At 47.9% G+C, this 18,923-nt stretch overlaps 1 protein-coding gene across 1 annotated transcript in view; it reads right to left on the bottom strand.

Moving 5' to 3' along the window:
* Nucleotides 1-7,111: 7,111 nt before the first annotated feature.
* zmynd12 (zinc finger, MYND-type containing 12) overlaps nucleotides 7,112-18,923 on the bottom strand; it is a 13,099-nt gene continuing 1,287 nt past the window's right edge. The window contains exons 2-8 of the mRNA XM_088937945.1: nucleotides 14,820-14,961; nucleotides 13,354-13,525; nucleotides 12,454-12,623; nucleotides 11,247-11,369; nucleotides 10,090-10,186; nucleotides 9,234-9,379; nucleotides 7,112-7,341 (exon numbers count right to left, since the gene is read on the bottom strand). Of these exons, the coding sequence (XP_088794071.1) occupies nucleotides 7,231-7,341; nucleotides 9,234-9,379; nucleotides 10,090-10,186; nucleotides 11,247-11,369; nucleotides 12,454-12,623; nucleotides 13,354-13,525; nucleotides 14,820-14,961 (961 nt within the window). The 3' untranslated portion in view covers nucleotides 7,112-7,230. The remainder of the gene's footprint in view (nucleotides 7,342-9,233; nucleotides 9,380-10,089; nucleotides 10,187-11,246; nucleotides 11,370-12,453; nucleotides 12,624-13,353; nucleotides 13,526-14,819; nucleotides 14,962-18,923) is intronic.

Raw genomic sequence — 18,923 nt, 5'->3', positions numbered from 1 at the left:
CACTGCAATCTCCCATCTCTATCTCACCTATAACCTCTAATCTCACTGCAGTCTCCAATCTCTATCTCACCTATAATCTCGAACCTCTAATCTCGCTGCAGTCTCCAATCTCTATCTCGCCTGTAACCTCTAATCTCACTGCAGTCTCCAATCTCTGTCTCACCTGTAATCTCTAATCTCACTGCAGTCTCCAATCTCTGTCTCACCTGTAATCTCAAACCTCTAATCTCACCGCAGTATCCAATCTCTGTCTCACCTATAATCTCAAACCTCTAATCTCACTGCAGTCTCCAATCTCTATCTCACCTGTAACCTCTAATCTCGCTGCAGTCTCCAATCTCTGTCTCACCTGTAATCTCAAACCTCTAATCTCACCGCAGTCTCCAATCTCTATCTCACCTGTAACCTCTAATCTCGCTGCAGTCTCCAATCTCTGTCTCACCTGTAATCTCAAACCTCTAATCTCACTGCAGTCTCCAATCTCTGTCTCACCTATAATCTCAAACCTCTAATCTCACCGCAGTCTCCAATCTCTATCTCACCTGTAACCTCTAATCTCGCCGCAGTCTCCAATCTCTGTCTCACCTGTAATCTCAAACCTCTAATCTCACTGCAGTCTCCAATCTCTATCTCACCTGTAACCTCTAATCTCGCTGAAGTCTCCAATCTCTATCTCACCTGTAACCTCTAATCTCGCCGCAGTCTCTAATCTCTGTCTCACCTGTAATCTCAAACTTCTAATCTCACTGCAATCTCCCATCTCTATCTCACCTATAACCTCTAATCTCACTGCAGTCTCCAATCTCTATCTCACCTATAATCTCGAACCTCTAATCTCGCTGCAGTCTCCAATCTCTATCTCACCTGTAACCTCTAATCTCGCTGCAGTCTCCAATCTCTATCTCACCTGTAATTGTGAAACTCTAATCTCACCGCAGTCTCCAATCTCTATCTCGCCTGTAACCTCTAATCTCACTGCAGTCTCCAATCTCTGTCTCACCTGTAATCTCTAATCTCACTGCAGTCTCCAATCTCTATCTCACCTATAATCTCGAACCTCTAATCTCGCTGCAGTTTCCAATCTCTGTCTCACCTGTAATCTCAAACCTCTAATCTCACCGCAGTCTCCAATCTCTGTCTCACCTATAATCTCAAACCTCTAATCTCACCGCAGTCTCCAATCTCTATCTCACCTGTAACCTCTAATCTCACTGCAGTCTCCAATCTCTATCTCACCTCTAACCTCTAATCTCGCCGCAGTCTCCAATCTCTATCTCACCTATAATCTTGAACCTCTAATCTCACTGCAGTCTCCAATCTCTGTCTCACCTGTAATCTTGAACCTCTAATCTCACTGCAGTCTCCAATCTCTGTCTCACCTGTAATCTCAAACGTTTAATCTCGCTGCAGTCTCCAATCTCTATCTCACCTGTAACCTCTAATCTCACTGCAGTCTCCAATCTCTATCTCACCTATAATCTTGAACCTCTAATCTCACTGCAGTCTCCAATCTCTGTCTCACCTGTAATCTCGAACCTCTAATCTCACCGCAGTCTCCAATCTCTATCTCGCCTATAATCTCGAACCTCTAATCTCACTGCAATCTCCAATCTCTGTCTCACCTATAATCTCAAACCTCTAATCTCGCTGAAGTCTCCCATCACTATCTCACCTGTAATTGTGAAACTCTAATCTCACCGCAGTCTCCAATCTCTATCTCGCCTGTAACCTCTAATCTCACTGCAGTCTCCAATCTCTGTCTCACCTGTAATCTCTAATCTCACTGCAGTCTCCAATCTCTGTCTCACCTGTAACCTCTAATCTCGCCGCAGTCTCCAATCTCTATCTCACCTGCAATCTCCACTCTCTGTCTCACCTGTAATTTCTAATCTTACTGCAATCTCCAATCTATCTCACCTGTAATTTCTAATCTCACAGCAATAATGGGGACTCCCCTCCACCACCGTTGTGTAGCTATGATTGGTAAAGGAAATTTGGCCAGGATGCCAGGGTAATGCCCCTACTCTTTTCAAGAAACACCCTGGGATTTTAAAAGACCACAGAGAGTCAGGACCTCAGTTTTAAGTCTCATCCGAAGGACCGCGCCTTGTGTGCCCGTCACTATACTGGGGCATTAGGCCCACACAGACGGCAGGGTGAATGCCCCCTGCTGGCCCCACTAACACCTCTTCCAGCAGCAACCTTAGTTTTTCCCAGGAGGTCTCCCATCCAGGTACTGACCAGGCTCACACCTGCTGAGCTCCAGTGGGCTGCCAGCTGGGAGCTGCAGGGTGATTGTCTACAGGGCAGCAGGGACTGACAGCCGAGGTGTCATTCCTATTGGAAGGGCAGTGGCCTGACCGCAGGTTTCTGGTTACAGGTGTTTTGCCAGTGCCCTGGAGCCCGTGCAATGACATCGATAAAACAGGAGAGTGAGTCTGAGCGCGCTGCATTGGAAGCGATCGGTAAGGGATTGTAAAAGGACATTTCGTATCAGCTCAGTGATTATAATTAAACACAGTGAACATGAGAAACCAACCTGTTCTCATCCATCCATTTTTTAACCACGAGCAATTTGTTAAACAAATACACCGTCAGTAAAATCAGAAGCATTGAAATCAGATGCTAATTTAAAGCAAGAGTCAAGAGTCTTTTAAAAATGTTTTATACCTGCATTCGTTTTTGTTGGCAGGAGCCTTTTTTTGTAAATTGGTGGTTCACTGATCGTTATATAACTCATATTTGACTTTTTTAAAGAACGTAGTAAGAAATTAGCCATTATAATTGATAAGATTTTACTGTGCATCACTCGGGCGCTCAGTAGGTACACTATGTGCAACATACAGGGAAACTCAGTCAAATTGAGTTGGCTTTATTTCGCCTGGTTTGTCTTTTTAGATTAACGAATTATCATGAATATCTATATCTTAAGATATTATATCTAGCTAGATATGATATATATATCTATCTTTAGATATGTTTAATATATACACAAACATGTTGAGCTGACTTTTAGAACAACCTGTGACCTATAAAAAGGCAATACGGCCTATTTCTTTTATTAATGCATTCATTATTCATTATGGGTCATTAGGAGAGACATTGTTGTGCTTCACCCTTGATAAAAAATTGGGTTCAGGTCAACCATATTTCTCTGGTTTTGCACAAAAAACCCACAACATGGCACAACTATTTTCTCCTTTAGCTCAAGTGGGGATCTGCGTCAGCATGTGTAGGCTGCAAAGGAACAAGTAAAGGTGTATTCTAACACGTGTTTCTTTTCAGCATGGAATCAACCTTTACTTGTTCAGTGCAGTTTTTGAGCTTTTTTTTTAAATAGACAAACCATCTCATTTGCATGTGATAAATCCGCCACCTTAGAACTTGACAGATGTTCTGCAAAAACAAGGTTTCACAGCCAGAAACATTCAACAATAATAAAAGCTGTTTAATCGGGTGATGCACTTTTATCTCCAGCCAATAAGTACAATGACAGTTATAATGTAGCACACAACGAGAATATGTTGTTCCTGCTACTACAAATATTGTGCCAAAATGGATTTCTTACCTAAACAAAATGACCAACGCAGGTGCAGTCAGAACAGTGTGAGCAGATAAACTGTTTCGGGCTCTCAGTTTCCTATTTAATCGTTACTCATGACGGGACAGGAAGGTGAAACCAGATAGTTTTGGGGTTTTGGGGTTGACCCCTGGTGACTTCTGTGGGGAGTCAAAGTCGCAGTTAATGTAATTAGCAGGTTAAATGTGCACATTCTGACCGGACATTGCAGTCCAGTAGACTTGAACAGAACCTGGAGATTGTACGAAGTTACTCAGAGCCAGATACACTTCCTCCCTGCTGCTAAAGGCACAGCTTTCCTGAGGATCAGTACCTGCACACAGTGCCCTTGAACAGAAGTCGATGATTATTGAAATGGGGCAGAGTTGTGTGCTGGCGCAGCTCTCAGCATTGCTGCCTGACTGGGTTCAGTTCCAGACTTGGGCTTCTGTCTGTGTGGAGTCTGTATGTTCTCCCCATGTTTGTGTGGGTTTCCTCTGGGTGCTCCAGTTTCCTCCCACAGACCTTCATACTGGTTAACTGGCTTCTGGGAAAACTGGCCCTGGTGCGAGTGTGTGTGCCTGTGTCTGTGAGTCTGTCTGCCATGATGATGAATTGGAAGAAAGGGTTAGGGGATGGATGGATGGACTATTGTGATGAGCACACTCCTTAGGTGTACACGCAGTGCTTCATTTGCAAATCACACCGTGCCTGAGCTCAGTGTGACCCGGACAGAGTGGGCACGTCAAGGGTACTGGCGATAACAGAGCGCTTAACACGCCTGCAACGCATTTTCATCCATCACCGTCAGTGACACGATTGCAAGGCAACGTAATAATTTGAGATGAGTAATTTCACAAACCATAATGCCTACTCTATTTCTGAACCATGTCCACTACGATTGACCTGCCTTCGGGTCCACAGAGCTCCAAAAGTGACTGTGATCGCCCACTAGCCTGTACCTTTTACATGATGGGGCTCAGCGCAGTGAGCCGGTTGCAGCAGTGACGTCACATACTCGACACCTAGACTGCGCAGAATTCGGCAGGGAGGTGCAACAGTACTGCCGAGGCGCGTTTTGTTTCTCAAACGAGTAGCCTCATTTTTAGGCAGGTTTTAGGAGCGACTGTTACATTATTCACGCACTGACATTCTGAACACAGACAGTCTGAGATAAGCAATGTAGCGGGCCTGCTCTGGGCGGAACATTTTAATGAGGAACTGGACCCACGTCAGCTCCACATGCAACTCCTCACAGAAGGTGTCTCGGCCCACAGTCGAACCCAGGACCCCAGCGCTCTGAGACAACGGTGCTAACAGGGCTGTCACCGCGCCGCCCGAAACATACGCCAATAATTAGAAATGGCAGAACCACGAGAACAGACATAAATTAATCGACGGTGCACCGCACAGACAGTGCGGAAATAATATTTAGAGACGTTAAACCATAATTAAGTAGCAGCCAGTGTGGATTAGCGAAGAAACCCAACTAGGCAGAGCTGATTACAGGAAGCAGAAACACGGCTTTTGCGGTGGATGATGATGGAGTCTGTCGGCTAGTGCCACACAGAGCAGTCCAATGCCGTATCCCCAGATAGTCTGCACCCCCCCCCCTCTCAAAACCTTTCCGGGACACTTCAGCCAGCTCCTGCAGGGCTGTTGCAGCCTTTGCTTAGCTCGACCTGGAGAAGAAGGAGCCCCTTGTCTGTGTGTGTTTATATCGGTTTCTCGGCGTATTTAATGCGTTCGCTAGGGATTCCAGTCATTTAAGAACATGACCTCCACCATGTGAAGGAAAGTTTAAGTTATCTTTACACAAGACAGGGGAACCCGAAAGAAAGCACACGAAGGCTTTTCTTCATTTCGTTTCACATTTGGAGCCTGAGAAAAACCGTGCGCCCCCCGAGACAGCGGCGCGTGCGCATTTCGGGGTTACCGATTCCCAGGGGATACTGAGCTGGAAAAGACACCCCGATACACCGATAGTACAGCCTGCTCTGAGCATAGACACGGGGGTCCTTTTAAAACCCCGGGCCTGCAGATGGTTCTGCTGGTTCTGCTTGGGTAGTTGCTTTTCCAGAACGGCGTTTGCCTCAGAGAGAGAAGTGTTTTGCTTTTGTCGTTTTCTTTGTTCAATGCTCGGTTGCGCGTATCAACACCGTGTTGGCGATAAAGGTGGTACTGACCTGCTTTGGTTTTGCTGCCGATTTTGAAACGTGTTTTAACGCATTGTGGTGCGCGTCCTGTAACCTCAGGGACATCAGCAGCTGGCGACTGATGCAGAGGCTGGCCAGCCGATACGCTTGTAATCAGGCCATCCAGTGGTCGATTGGACCGGGCCGGGTGGTACTTCCTGCCCCTCCCAGGCGACTGAATGGGTCAGAGACCGTCCAGCAGGTACCCCCCTCCCCCACTCTACGGCCTGATCGTCATTTTATTATCTGCACCGTTGTTATTGTGGTGATTGCAGTCAATCGTGTAGGTTGTTGAAAATGAAGAGGTACTGTATTGTAATAATCAACGAGACCCATTTTTTCCTTGTTCTTTTCCTAGTCTTTGTCTGCTTCTGTACAACGATGGCATGACTTTCTTGGCCAGGTCGTGGGTGTAAATGAGAAACTGGCCTAAAGTGATTGACGCAGTTAAACGGAGGATTCTGACTGTTTTTAGAAGTTACAGTCCCTGCGGTTTGGGGGCTGGCGGCAGGGATATTCCTCATCTGCCCCCCAGTGCCCCACTTTTCATTATTATGTTTGAGACAAGGAATATTGTTTTTCAGCAGCAACAGCAGGAAATCTTGTGTGGCAGCCTAGTTTTTTGACCTTGTAGTATTCTTGTTGCTGGATGCATTTCACACAGACTCTGCAGCACAGGGGGCTCATAAGAGAGCCGATTAAAACCACTGTGGAGCTGAAGATTTATGACCTGTAAAGGAGAGCCTGTATTCCTTTCACTCTTAAAAAAACGTCTCTGCTGAAGTCCGATAACATAGTGCCTTACTATTCTTTCTTTCAACAAGACTGATCTATCAAAACCGACACTTATTCGACTAAACACGGACGTTGTCAGTAATGCACACAATTGCAGATAAGCAATTCTTAATCCATAGTACTGAAAGACTTTGAAGTGCAGAGAGATCATGAATTGAATTTGGTAAAGCTTGCATTACTTGGGTGTCAGGAAAAATGAAGTTTGTACCCCCAGTTGTGTTTCTGCGCCCATCCGTGTTTTATCCAACAGGTGCAGGGTACAACCTGGACAGGTTGCCAGTCCATCACAGACAGACATCAGGGCCAATTTTCACAGAAGCCAATGAACTCATCCGCTTGTCTTCAGACTGTGGGAGGAAACCGATGTGAACAAGGGGAGAACATTCAAACTCCACACAGACAGCACCCCAGGTCCAGAATTGAACCCAGGGCCCCAGAGCTGAGAGGCAGCACTGCTGACCACTGTGCCACCCGTCAATGTGTCACTCAACTCAATATTTAACGTTATCTACAACACTCACCATAAGACCCAGCAAAATTCTTCACACAGAAGACGGTTGACAAAATAAAGGTGGAAGACGAGGTTTTTATTTTGAATGTGCCCCTCCAGTTGCTGGCCGGGGTAGTTAGGGTTGGCACAGTGGGGCGGTGTGGTTTGGCACAGCGGGGCCCTGTCGTCGCTCAGGCGCTCCTGGACTCAGCCAGCTGTAGGAGACGCTCGATGGGTTCCGTCAGGCCGCAGTCTGGCACCAGCTGGCTGCAGCGGAGAGCTTTCCTGCCAAACTCCACCACCTGGCAGAAGAGCAAACCCAAACGTCAGGCCTGGAACCCGTCTGTGTAACACGGCCCTCGTCTTCGCATGAAGACGCCCGCCTGAGGCGTTCGGTAAAGAACACGGCAGGCACCTAGTCCGCCGGCTTCCAGTCAGAAGAGCCTGTAGGCCTGAAAATCTGAACCTACGTTTCCACCGCAGTGACTGACAATTTCAGTACATTCTGGATGCTCTCCAGTGAGGTTCCTGGTGAAACCTTTTCCTCTCTCTTGTTTAGAACCAGGGAGGGTTTTCAAGTCACCCAACGTGTTAAGATCAGGACATGAGCAAACAATCTCCTTTTAGTCACTGATTCCCTTTCTGACAGACTGGCACAGAGAATCTTAAAATTTGGTTTGCCAAGGTCTGTTTCTCTTTTTCAGCTTAAATTACCCAGAAAATGCTGTGTGCTCCTGAAAGTAATGGGATGATATTTCCTCACTAGCACTAGTGTCTCCACTAATCCATACCCAATATTATATAATTGAAACAGACACCCTGCTGTGCTTGCTATAGACGTACATTACATATAAAAATACCAAGAACCTCAGCAATGAAGCCTAGTTATAACTGCTGGCTCAGGTATAGGCCGCTGATTAATCCTGGTGAGAGATACCCTAATTTGTATTTATTTATTGAAACACAATAATTTGTGTTTATTTATCCCGAGTCTGCAATCATCAGAAAATGGTTCCAGATAGATTCTTTAGCTTTACCCGACAGAGTTAGTTTTTCAAAGGAAGCTTGATCTGTTATTAGATTCAGCCAGTGAGTCTGGGACACATTTCCCCTACATTTCTAATTCATTCATGCAACTGAGGTTCCAGTGCAGACGATAGGACCAGCCCACCATAAGAGAGAGCTGATTTGTTACCTTTTCAACAGAATTGATCTCATGAAGGATGGTGCCAGAAATCGAGAATATAGCTGAATATAGCTGTCCAAGACAATCTTGACAGATTTCTGAGTCCGTCTGGCTCACTGTGAATGTCTTTCGCTATAGTACAATCTGTTCTATGCAGGACTTTAGCATTGCCAGTTCTCCTGAAGGTGTATGTGCAAACTGATTTCCATGGCTGAAGATGAGGATTGTATCTAAGATTCTTATCCCACTTCTCCTTTGGTAATGTATATCTATTTTGTGCCTGAGGAATAATTAATATACTATAGATGTAATGCATCACAGAATTGAAGAGGTCTTAATTGTTATTCATTGCATCCTTTCACCACAGATACTGGAATGAAGAACGTTTTTCCCTTGAACATTCCTGCAAGATAAATGTTCTTCATCAAACAAGTAATTTTAATTGAGTGATGCCTGACAGGCTATTCTTGTTCCAGAACATAAATATTAATGGCTGATTTCTAACATGTATTAGGGTTGTTCCATACTGGGGACAGAGTGCGGGGAAGAATTTTGTATTTCAGCATCTCATTTACTTTGCACCCGGCTTTGAATGTCTCCGTTATGCATGAATTATTAAAGCCGGTGTGTTTTTATACTGGTGCTTATGTGGGGAAGGTCTTAAGTTAATTCCAGAAATGACAGGGTTCTTTGGGGAAGATGGAGTGTAGTTCTGCCTCGGTCTAAGGTTGGTGCTCCAGCAGCAGAATCTGAATCCCTGAATCTCTGATTCACGCACTGCAGCCCTGGTGAAAAATGATTTAAAGTCCTCTCTGTCTGCAGTGCAGCCCTGGAAGTGTAACAAAGAGCTGGCAGGAACCCAGGAAGTGTCCGGCCCCAAATACTTCAACCTGTCAGCCCTGCAAGCCCCATTAGTCTCTGCGGCTTTAGTCATTAGCGCTAATCCCTTGCCAAGACAGCGCAAGAAAGCGCCTCAAGCTCTGTGCGCTCCCATGTGCGGTGTCCTACCTTCGGTGCGTCGGTGCCCAGGAAGTGCAGCAGGGCCAGGGCGTGGGCGGCGTGGGCGGTCTGGGTGGGGTCCGGCCGGGGGGCTTGCTCGCGGATGTCAAGGATAGCGCCCAGGACCTGCTGGGCCTCAGCCTGCTGCGCCTCGCCTGGGACAGAGGAGGGGGGGTGGAGACGTGACCCTGCTGGGGTTTAAAAGCCGAGGCGAGGTGAGCTTGCAGCAGAGGAAATAAATCAGGCCAGCTGTGCTTGCTTGTTAAACCGCAGGCAGCTCGAAGTCGAGTTTTCTAGTTGTTTTTTTTTATATAGCCCTGATCTTATTCCAACACGCACAGCCTTGCAGTAGAGGATTGGGGTTTGCTGGACACCTGGGGGGCTGCAGGGCTCCAGAGCCCAGGGGTGCTGCAGCTTCTGCCCAGGGTCACATTGTGGCCCACGTATGAGCATGAGAGAGTGGGATATGGGCACCGGTCAGGACATTTTCAATGAAAACGCAATTGCTTGTTCTAACGCAAACCTTCAGCTACTCTGTAATGTTGTTTCTTTCCCATTTTGTTCCTTATTCCAATATGGCTGGCAGGCCCACCTGTTGATGAGACCCAGGCAGTTGCCCCTCCACCTCTCTCCCAGCCGCCCTGTACCCTCCCAGTGAGACACTGGGGGAGGGGAGGTGCAGGAGATTCATTTCCCTCACATCACCCCTAGAGGGCAGCGTTCCACCGCTGGCTGGTTGCCTGTGATGCCCGTGGGCAGATCCAAGGCAGCAGCCCCGATGGGGAAACACACGTCTCGCGAAATGGGAACAGTGTGGTCCGGGATAGGGCAGGACCGAGCTGGACGCTGGAAGGCGTGTACCCACTGAGAGAGTGCTCCGGTGGGGGGTCAGCCAGCGCGCTGGAGCTGCGCTCGTGGGCCTCCAGCAGGCTGCTCAGGTGTCTGTGCCAGATCGCCGTCACCTGCAAACAGAGTCCCTCAGCGTTAGGGTGCTTTGCTCCCGGCCCACACATAGCCTACACAGCACCGGTGGTAATGGAAATAATAATAATAACAAAGCAAAACTCTTTTCTTAATGCACAGTATTCTCCTGTCGGCACGCACATGTTTCTATGGCAACTGTGTATCTGTGCAGCGCTGGCAGACTGGGTGCCTTGATGCCTGTATCTTCATTCCCCTGGGTGTCTGCATTGCTGTGCGTGAAACTGCCGATGCCTTCAAGCTCCCAATCCCACTGACAGCAGTAAGACGTATCGGAATGGTAATCCTTCGCAATACAGGGTGGTGGAACGAAAGCAGCAAATAACCTATTAAGTGGTGATTTTTTAAGAAGTATTTTTGAGGTCATCCCTGTGACTATGCACAGAGATGCCATTACACTGAAAATACACAGCAATCTGGGAGGGGGGTGGGATTTCTGACCTGCACACTTGAGTTACACAGCGATCAGGTCTGGCCCTGCCCACGCACAGCTGTGGAAAACCTGCATGAGCTGTTAAAAACAGAGGCCTGAAGACACGCAAGGGCTCAGATCAGAAGAGTTTTCTTCAGAGCTATCCGCTGTTACAAAGGATTTCGTTAGAAAAATGATTATTTTTGCCATCTGAAACCCCTCAAGAGGCCAGTGAGTTGGCATCTGAACACAGGTATGTATCTGCTAGCACAGTGAAAAGCAGCCAATTAAAAAAAAAACATATTTCCAAGCAGAATTTTTACATCTGAGAATTCAATGGCCAGTTAGTGACACAGAACATTTTTGAAATGTGTTCAGCTCAGACCCTTCAGAAAAATAGTTATCGGATATCAAGTCAAAACATCCCACGCAGCATTTACAAGGACAGAACACGCTGTGGGTTCTGCTGCAGGGCAGGGAACAAGGCTAATCAGAGCCCACAGGCAGACACACGGGAATCCTGTGGGGAGAGAGAGGCTTTGGGAATAAAGAATTATGGCTGATCAGGGGCTGGGAAGCAGTCAGACTATTTGAAACTTCTGTTACCCAGATTTTGTTCCTCCTCTCACCTCTGTGTACAGGGAGTCCGCAATGTCTATCTTGTTCTGCCGGAAAAACACATTGGCCATGTGGAAATAGCCCCCGCTGGTCACAATGTGGTCACTGCCAAACTCCTCACTAGCATAGTAAACCTGCGTGGTACAGGGGCACAGAGAGCTGGTCATGCGCAGATCACTGGACAGAAGGCACGTGGCTTGCACCCTGTGTCCACACAGTTATTAACAGCTTTACGGTTACGTTACATTAGTCAATGGGTGTCATAATCACAGAACTGTTGGTGTCTCATTTACTATACTAATGATGAACAAGACCCAGATATCTGCAGTACATGTGAATGTTGATTTTAATCAAAAGCAGGAGAAACTACAGGCCTACTTGTTTAAATCACAGGGTCCAGTAAAATCTCCAGGTGATGCTGGTTAATCAGCTTCACCTAAGCAGCTATTTTTCCTTTCATATGGAAATACTCCAGACTTGTGCTTCACCTTAGCAGATGAGCGCACATACAGAAGAGATGCCTGAATGTCTCTGAGCTCAAATGTTTCCGAGCAAGAGGAAGACTGTGTTGGCCCTCTGGGGTCTGGAGATGATTTCTCATGCGATTCCTCAAGAAATGGCTGGATGAGTCTCTGGGACTGATTAGCTACTGGCAACCAAATAAGTAAGGTTTGCCAAATGGTCTCCGTGATTTATGATCTCTTTTATCTTGTTAAATCAAAATGGTGATTATCGGTCATTTTGTTGTTTTCTGTCTCAAGCAAAGCAATTTAGTGCTAAGCAGTACTTTACCACCTTTTGGAAACTCAGTGTTTGCTGAGCTCTGAACTAATAGGGAAAGCAATGATAAAAAGGTAAGATACTTTGTGCATGAGTGTTGGTGTGGGTTTGTGTCAGGTGCTGGGGTTTCCTCTCCTCTCCCAGTCGTGCGGGATATTCTTGATGGGCCATGATGAACTGTCCCCTGCTGGAGGGGCTTCAAGGGAATTTTATATGTGGTGGTTGGTTTTCCCCAGGACGACTAACTTCTAAAAAATACAGCTGACGCCCTTGCTACAGACACTGTCAGCCCTGCTGCGTTCTGTGATGCAGGATTTAACGAGAGCACAGCCAGCACAGAACTGATTAAGCCAAATGGGCCGGGTGCTCGCCACTCATCTGTGGCCTTTCTGATGTTCTGCACGCGCAAGGCAAGGCTGCCTGCTGGCCATCACTCACGTCGCTGGCGAGGTGCTCCAGCGCCCCCTCCAGGTCTCCCTTGGCGGCGTGCAGCAAGCCCAGGCTGCGGTGCAGCGTGTGCCGGAGGCGGCGGCTGCACTCTGCTTTCTTCAGCACCGTCCACTCGGCCCGGCACAGGTACTCCTCCGCCTGGGTGAGGTTCCCCAGGCCTGCGAGGAGGAGACACACACACACGCAAACGGCCGTCAGCCACAGCCGGCCTGATCCAGACGGACCCTCCTCTACACGAACCGAGCTTTGCCGGCTCCGTTCGAACCGCCAGCTCTACAGTGGAGATGTGGGATCGAACTGCTGGCACAGGAGGAAGGGGTGGGCTTAACACTGTTAATAACAGGCAATAGGAGACAGGATACTTTCATATCTAACACGTATGCTCCCAAATAAGCAGATAAAGACCTGCAATTACATCAGGGTGTTGAATTAAATTCGCTGCCTGACTCACCAGGCACTGATTAATTAGCACATGGGCTTAATTCTGACTTGCTTGGATCTCTCCATCTGCAGCAGGCAAGGAGGGGTGGGAACTCGGGGTCTAAAGGCTGCAGCCCCTTTGATCCAGCTTCACTGACTCACCGTTTGGCAGCTCAGTGGTGTGCAGTGCTCTCCAGGGCTTCTAGGCAGATCCACCAGATTTCAAACCCACCAGGGGCAATTGTTTCATCTATCGCACCCTCATCATGATCGGCGGTGTTTTAATAATTGATGGAATAATGGCTAGCTTTTATGAGGGTGTTACTGGACTTTAAATAAAATGGCGTTTATTTTAGTAAATGCATCACATGCTGGTCTTTTCACCTTGCTCGTGTGTAAAAGGAATCAGAAGAGCTCTGTGGGCTCAGTCTGGAGTGCATGTAGACGTGAGGGAGGCACAGGGCTCACCGGTGCAGGCCTCCGCGAGCAGCAGGTAGGAGGGGACGAGCTGCAATGCGCTGGTGCCGTGGATCTCCACACAGCAGCGCAGGGAGAGCAGGGCGGCGGGCACGGCTTCCTGGTGCTTCCCCTCGAACAGCTTCTTCTGCGCCGTGGCCCGGGACAGCTCGATCAGCTGCTCCTGTCCCCCGCACAGCACACAACACGCCTTGAGCACAGCGGTCAGCACACAGGCCGCAGGCCACAAATGGGTCACAGGTTATAGGTCACACACAGGCCACAGGTCACATGCGGGCCACACACGGGACGCAGGTCATACACAGGTCACAAGTCACACCCGGGTCACAGGTCACGCACAGGTTGCAGTCACATGCAGCACAGCCTCAGACAGGACTGTCAGTATCAGAATATTATGTCCCAGAGCATAAAACTACTTAGAGAACTTCCCAATCCTTTATTATAATGTACGAATGGGTGTGTGCTGAAAACTGGCTTCCTGTGTAGAATTTGATCCTCATGGAAGTACCTTAGAATCCAGCCTTTTAAGAGCTGGGGCAGTGTGGGTACAGTCTGTGAGAGCCTGGGCAGTGTGGGTACAGTCTGTGAGAGCCTGGGCAGTGTGGGTACCCGTCTGTGCAGTATCTGGGCAATATGGGTACCTGTCTGTGCAGTGTGGGTACCTGTCTGTGCAGTGTCTGGGCAGTGCGGGTACAGTCTGTGCAGTGTCTGGGCAGTGTGGGTACAGTCTGTGCAGTGTGGGTACTTGTCTGTGCAGTGTCTGGGCAGTGTGGGTACAGTCTGTGCAGTGTCTGGGCAGTGTGGGTACAGTCTCTGCAGTGTCTGGGCAGTGTAGGTACCTGTCTGTGCAGTGTCTGGGCAGTGCGGGTACAGTCTGTGCAGTGTCTGGGCAGTGTAGGTACCTGTCTGTGCAGTGTCTGGGCAGTGTGGGTACAGTCTGTGCAGTGTCTGGGCAGTGTGGGTACAGTCTGTGCAGTGTGGGTACTTGTCTGTGCAGTGTCTGGGCAGTGTGGGTACAGTCTGTGCAGTGTCTGGGCAGTGTGGGTACAGTCTCTGCAGTGTCTGGGCAGTGTAGGTACCTGTCTGTACAGTGTCTGGGTAGTGTGGGTACAGTCTGGGCAGTGTGGGTACCCGTCAGTGCAGTGTCTGGGCAGTGTGGGTACAGTCTGGGCAGTGTCTGGGTAGTGTGGGTACAGTCTGGGCAGTGTGGGTACTTGTCTGTGCAGTGTCTGGGCAGTGTGGGTACCTCTCTGTGCAGTGTCTGGGCAGTGTGGGTACAGTCTGGGCAGTGTCTGGGTAGTGTGGGTACAGTCTAGGCAGTGTGGGTACTTGTCTGTGCAGTGTCTGGGCAGTGTGGGTACTTGTCTGTGCAGTGTCTGGGCAGTGTGGGTACCTCTCTGTGCAGTGTCTGGGCAGTGTGGGTACCTCTCTGTGCAGTGTCTGGGCGGTGTGGGTACCTGTCTCTGCAGTGTCTGGGCACGATGGTGCTCTCTCTCCACCTCCAGAGTGTGGAAGGGCACAGCGGTGCGCAGGGGGATCAGCAGCTGGCAGACCTTCTCATGGATGCCCACCCAGTCTGCTCCCTGATGATCCGAGTCGCTGCCCAGGCAGAACACAAACACGCCATGCTAGACACCTCTCTGCCAGCGTGACACAGAAAGAAACTGTGGACATTTTATTAAGACAAGAACAAGCTGCCTCTGAAAGTCTTCAGGCAGCCATGGGTGGCAAACGAAGCATTTTCAATGAGGATTATGTGGCGCACCTACAGTAAGAGCAAATCCTCACTAACAGGAAGGAAGCTATCCAGAGGTCCTCCACCAGCCACGGTAACAAGGGAGGAGCCTGTGGACAGCCCATAACGACCTGGATTAAATTACACTCATCATGGTGACCCCTGCCAAGCAGGTGTCATGGGAGGTTAGTTGGAGGCAACATGGAATGAGCTCAGACATCCGGGGCACACTATCCTCGGATTACAGCTGATCAGCTTCACCGTGGTAAAACTAAAGCATCCCATTTAGGAAGCGAGACAGGAGGGCAGATGTGTCTCAGATCTCTTTTGCTTGCAAAAGTAAAACAACTGTGCAACCTTCTCTTTTAACTGACGGTAAGGTAGAAGTCAGTGAGGCTTTGAAAGGGGACAGTTAAGATCAGATTTTTATAGAAATGAAGAAGCTCTAAACACAGACAAAGCAGAATTAATAACGAAGGTTCTGGAGAAAGACAAGTCCCCTTTCTAACCAGTTACAAGTGATCACATCACTGTAAATGCGATCGCTGCTCAGGGTCATCTGAGAGAGCAGCAGCCCCTGGGTTCATCTTCCTCAGGGGAGGGGAGAGATACCTGGTTTTTACAGACAGGTGTCACCCCTTCAGCCAAACAGGTTAAGGCCAAAGACATTCTAATCACATTTACTTAATTAAGGGTTTGTCTGGCCTGCTGAGCACAGATCTCTCTACACTGGAACGACATTAGCGTGGCATGAATATTTTACTGCGGTGTAACACACTCTTGTGTCCTGTGAAATCCAGTGCAGCTCCAGTGTTTCTCCTCACTGCTGCAGTAGATGGGGCTGAAGCAAATAACACATGAGAGCAATTTAAGCCTCTTGTCCTCTTTGAACTGCACAAACATCACAGAATGGCACTGTCAAAAATGACAGACACTCTTGTTTTTCGTCAGTTGGTGAAAGATTTTTATGTGAAGAGCTGTAGTATCGCTTGTACAAAGGCATCGGAAACAGCTGATACGTCTGCCTCCTTACAACTACATTCAAGTTGCAAATGTTTTACACAGCCAGTGTATTTTAATACGAAACCTCACAAACTATTTACGGTTTGAAATTGACTCAGCATTACTTTAAAATGTACTCGCTGGGCTGAGATCAGTCCAGTCTGTCTGTGTAAAAAATGTTTTGGCAGTGCTTAAGTCCTCTAGGAACAGTGTTAAAATGTCAACACACAAGAATTAATTTCAGTGTATGCAGAATCTTTACATATCAGGTCTCCAGAATACGTTTCTGAGCTGTTTTCAGTTTGCAGTGATTTTACAGCTTACATAATATCTCTAGTGACACAGTTACAGCAATGCCCTGAACTTTCTCACATCCAGAAGAATATTCAGCTGGGATGTAATATTTAGACAGCTATAAAGAGTGACAATATACTTTCTCATCTAGAGAGAACAGTTAAGACAGCCACTGAAGCCTTTTCAGTTTTTTTCACCATTAATACAGTAATTAGCAATGTCTGCACGAATACCCAGGGAATTTCCCAGCATTTGCAGTCTTTAGGAGCCAGCAGACTGGTCCCCAGCCTCAGACAATTCCCAAAGAGCAGCTTCAGCCTCGTCTTGGGTGAGAAAAACACCATCTATCATTCCACTCTGGAGTCAGTGGCCAGGCTGGAATCAGAAAACAGGGACTGTGGACAGACTGTGACCTGCATTTTTAAACAAACTGTGGAACAGAAAACCAATTTAACATTCTCCAACTTGCAAGGCCCTGATTGGACTAGCACTAATTTAATTAGTGAATGCCATTTAATTAAAAGAATGTCTGCCTCCGTATGACCTAAACTCTAGTTTGGGGATTTCAGAATACAGGGATATCTGTCATTCCCAATGTCATGCAGAGAACTGGGAGATAGGGACCCTTGCCCCTGATCGCTGGAACGATCTACACTGGCAGGGGCTTCTGTGAGTGCAGGTAGTTCTTAAACAGCTGAACAGGTGTTCGATAGTATTGCACTTTCTAATAAGACATCGTTGGCTCCTGCTTTCTTTACAGCACAGGAAGGGCTCTTTCTTATTTGCAGCTTCATAGATATGTGCTGACACACCTTTTATGTTTCTAACTGTAGCAATCTGCTGCTTTCAGCTGCTGCGTTTCCCTGCCCCCCCAGTTTAGACCTGATGTCTTAATTTTGTAATCCCCCCCCCACTGAGCTGTCTGTCAATCTCTATCTCCGTCCTGTGAAAGTACCAGCCTTACGGACAGAGGAGAGCACCCCACCACCTGGGCAACTCTGTGCTCTGCCAGCACCTTGTACGGAAGGAGACGGGCACAGTGTGGTCCTGGCACAGCTTGGCATGGTCTTGGCACGGCACATCTTTTTGAGATTCACCTAAACAAAATCATGTGCTTTCACAACAGGGCCAGCACACTCTTACTGTGTTGTGATTTAAAGTGGAATGCACCTCTTCTTTATTTATGCCTATCTGCTGTATTGAATTTTACAGGCAAGGATGTTGGAGCACGGTGGTACAAATGTACAGTATTCACGACAGAATGGCTACTTGTCTTTTTAAATATAGCTAATCATCCGAGACCATGCCGCAACAGAGCAGATCCTATCTTAAAATGAAGTAATTGCAAAAGCTGCTGTCGCTGCTAATTAACAGGGGCTCCGGCATCACTGGTGCAGTGGAGGTGCAGTGTGGTTTTGCTCAGCTTCACTGCGACGCTGTGCGGAAAGACCGCGTTGGGCTCCACTTGTGAAGACCGCATTATTCTAGCTGTCAGAAACACAGCACACTCCTCCCGAGCCGGGAAGCTCTCGGCCCTCTCAGATACAGCCTGCTGCTTCACCAACACCCTCAGCCAACATGGACGCCTTTCAGCCGGCAGGGGTTTAGCGCTGCTTTTGGCACGAGGAGGCGTTTATGCTGTATCTTGGCAGGAAGACAAGTCTCTATTAAAGCCAGCAGGAGAATGGGGAGCGGGGGGGGTGCTTTTGTTTTCTCAGCCTTCTGCAGACCTGAACGATGTGCACAACTTTCCATTGCATCCTAAAGCACACAGTATCCACAAGCAGCAGGGATGAATGTCAGCCAATAGACGGGTATCACACACAAGCACTGAAAGAGCAAGTGAAGACCTAGTGATAATAGCAACTGGCTATGAGGGACATGCTATATCAACAACAGAATTTACAGAACTTCTGATAGTGGGCCAGCAGCTACAATACCCTGCAACTCACAGCTGGCAATCCACTGAAGCTTAGCAGGTGTGAGCCTGGTCAGGACCTGGATGGGAGACCTCCTGGGAAAAACTAAGGCTGCTGCTGCAAGAGGTGTTAGTGGGGCCAGCAGGGGGTGCTGCGTGGGTCTTAATGCCCCAGCAGAGAGAGGGGGACACTATCCTGTAAAAAGGATCCACTTTTCAGATGAGATGAAAAACCGAGGTCCTGACTCTCCGTGGTCATTAAAAATCCCAGGGAGTTTCTTGAGAAGAGAAGGGGTGTTACTACTGCGTACTGGCCCAATTTTCCATTGGCCTTTACCATTGCCTGTAAAATTCTTTTAGGGGAGTGTCCAAAAAAGCGCTATATAAGTGTAAGGAATCATTATAATATATATTATATTATTATATATTAATACAATGGATAACATATAATAATAATAATAATAATAAGCTCCCTGTTCAGTCCAAATTACAAAGCACATTAACTCATGCAGAGGGATACAGCACTAGGATTTGAGCTGGGAGCTTCTTCCACTGAAATGTTTCTATGCCTTAAAGGGGGCAATGTAGCAGCTCACTGAAGAAAGGTCTTGG

Source organism: Atractosteus spatula, chromosome 20 (genome assembly GCF_055471065.1).
Source record: "Atractosteus spatula isolate fAtrSpa1 chromosome 20, fAtrSpa1.hap1, whole genome shotgun sequence".
Taxonomy (NCBI): domain Eukaryota; kingdom Metazoa; phylum Chordata; class Actinopteri; order Semionotiformes; family Lepisosteidae; genus Atractosteus; species Atractosteus spatula.
Note: the sequence above shows the minus strand (reverse complement) of the source record. Positions and strands in the feature narration are given on the sequence as shown.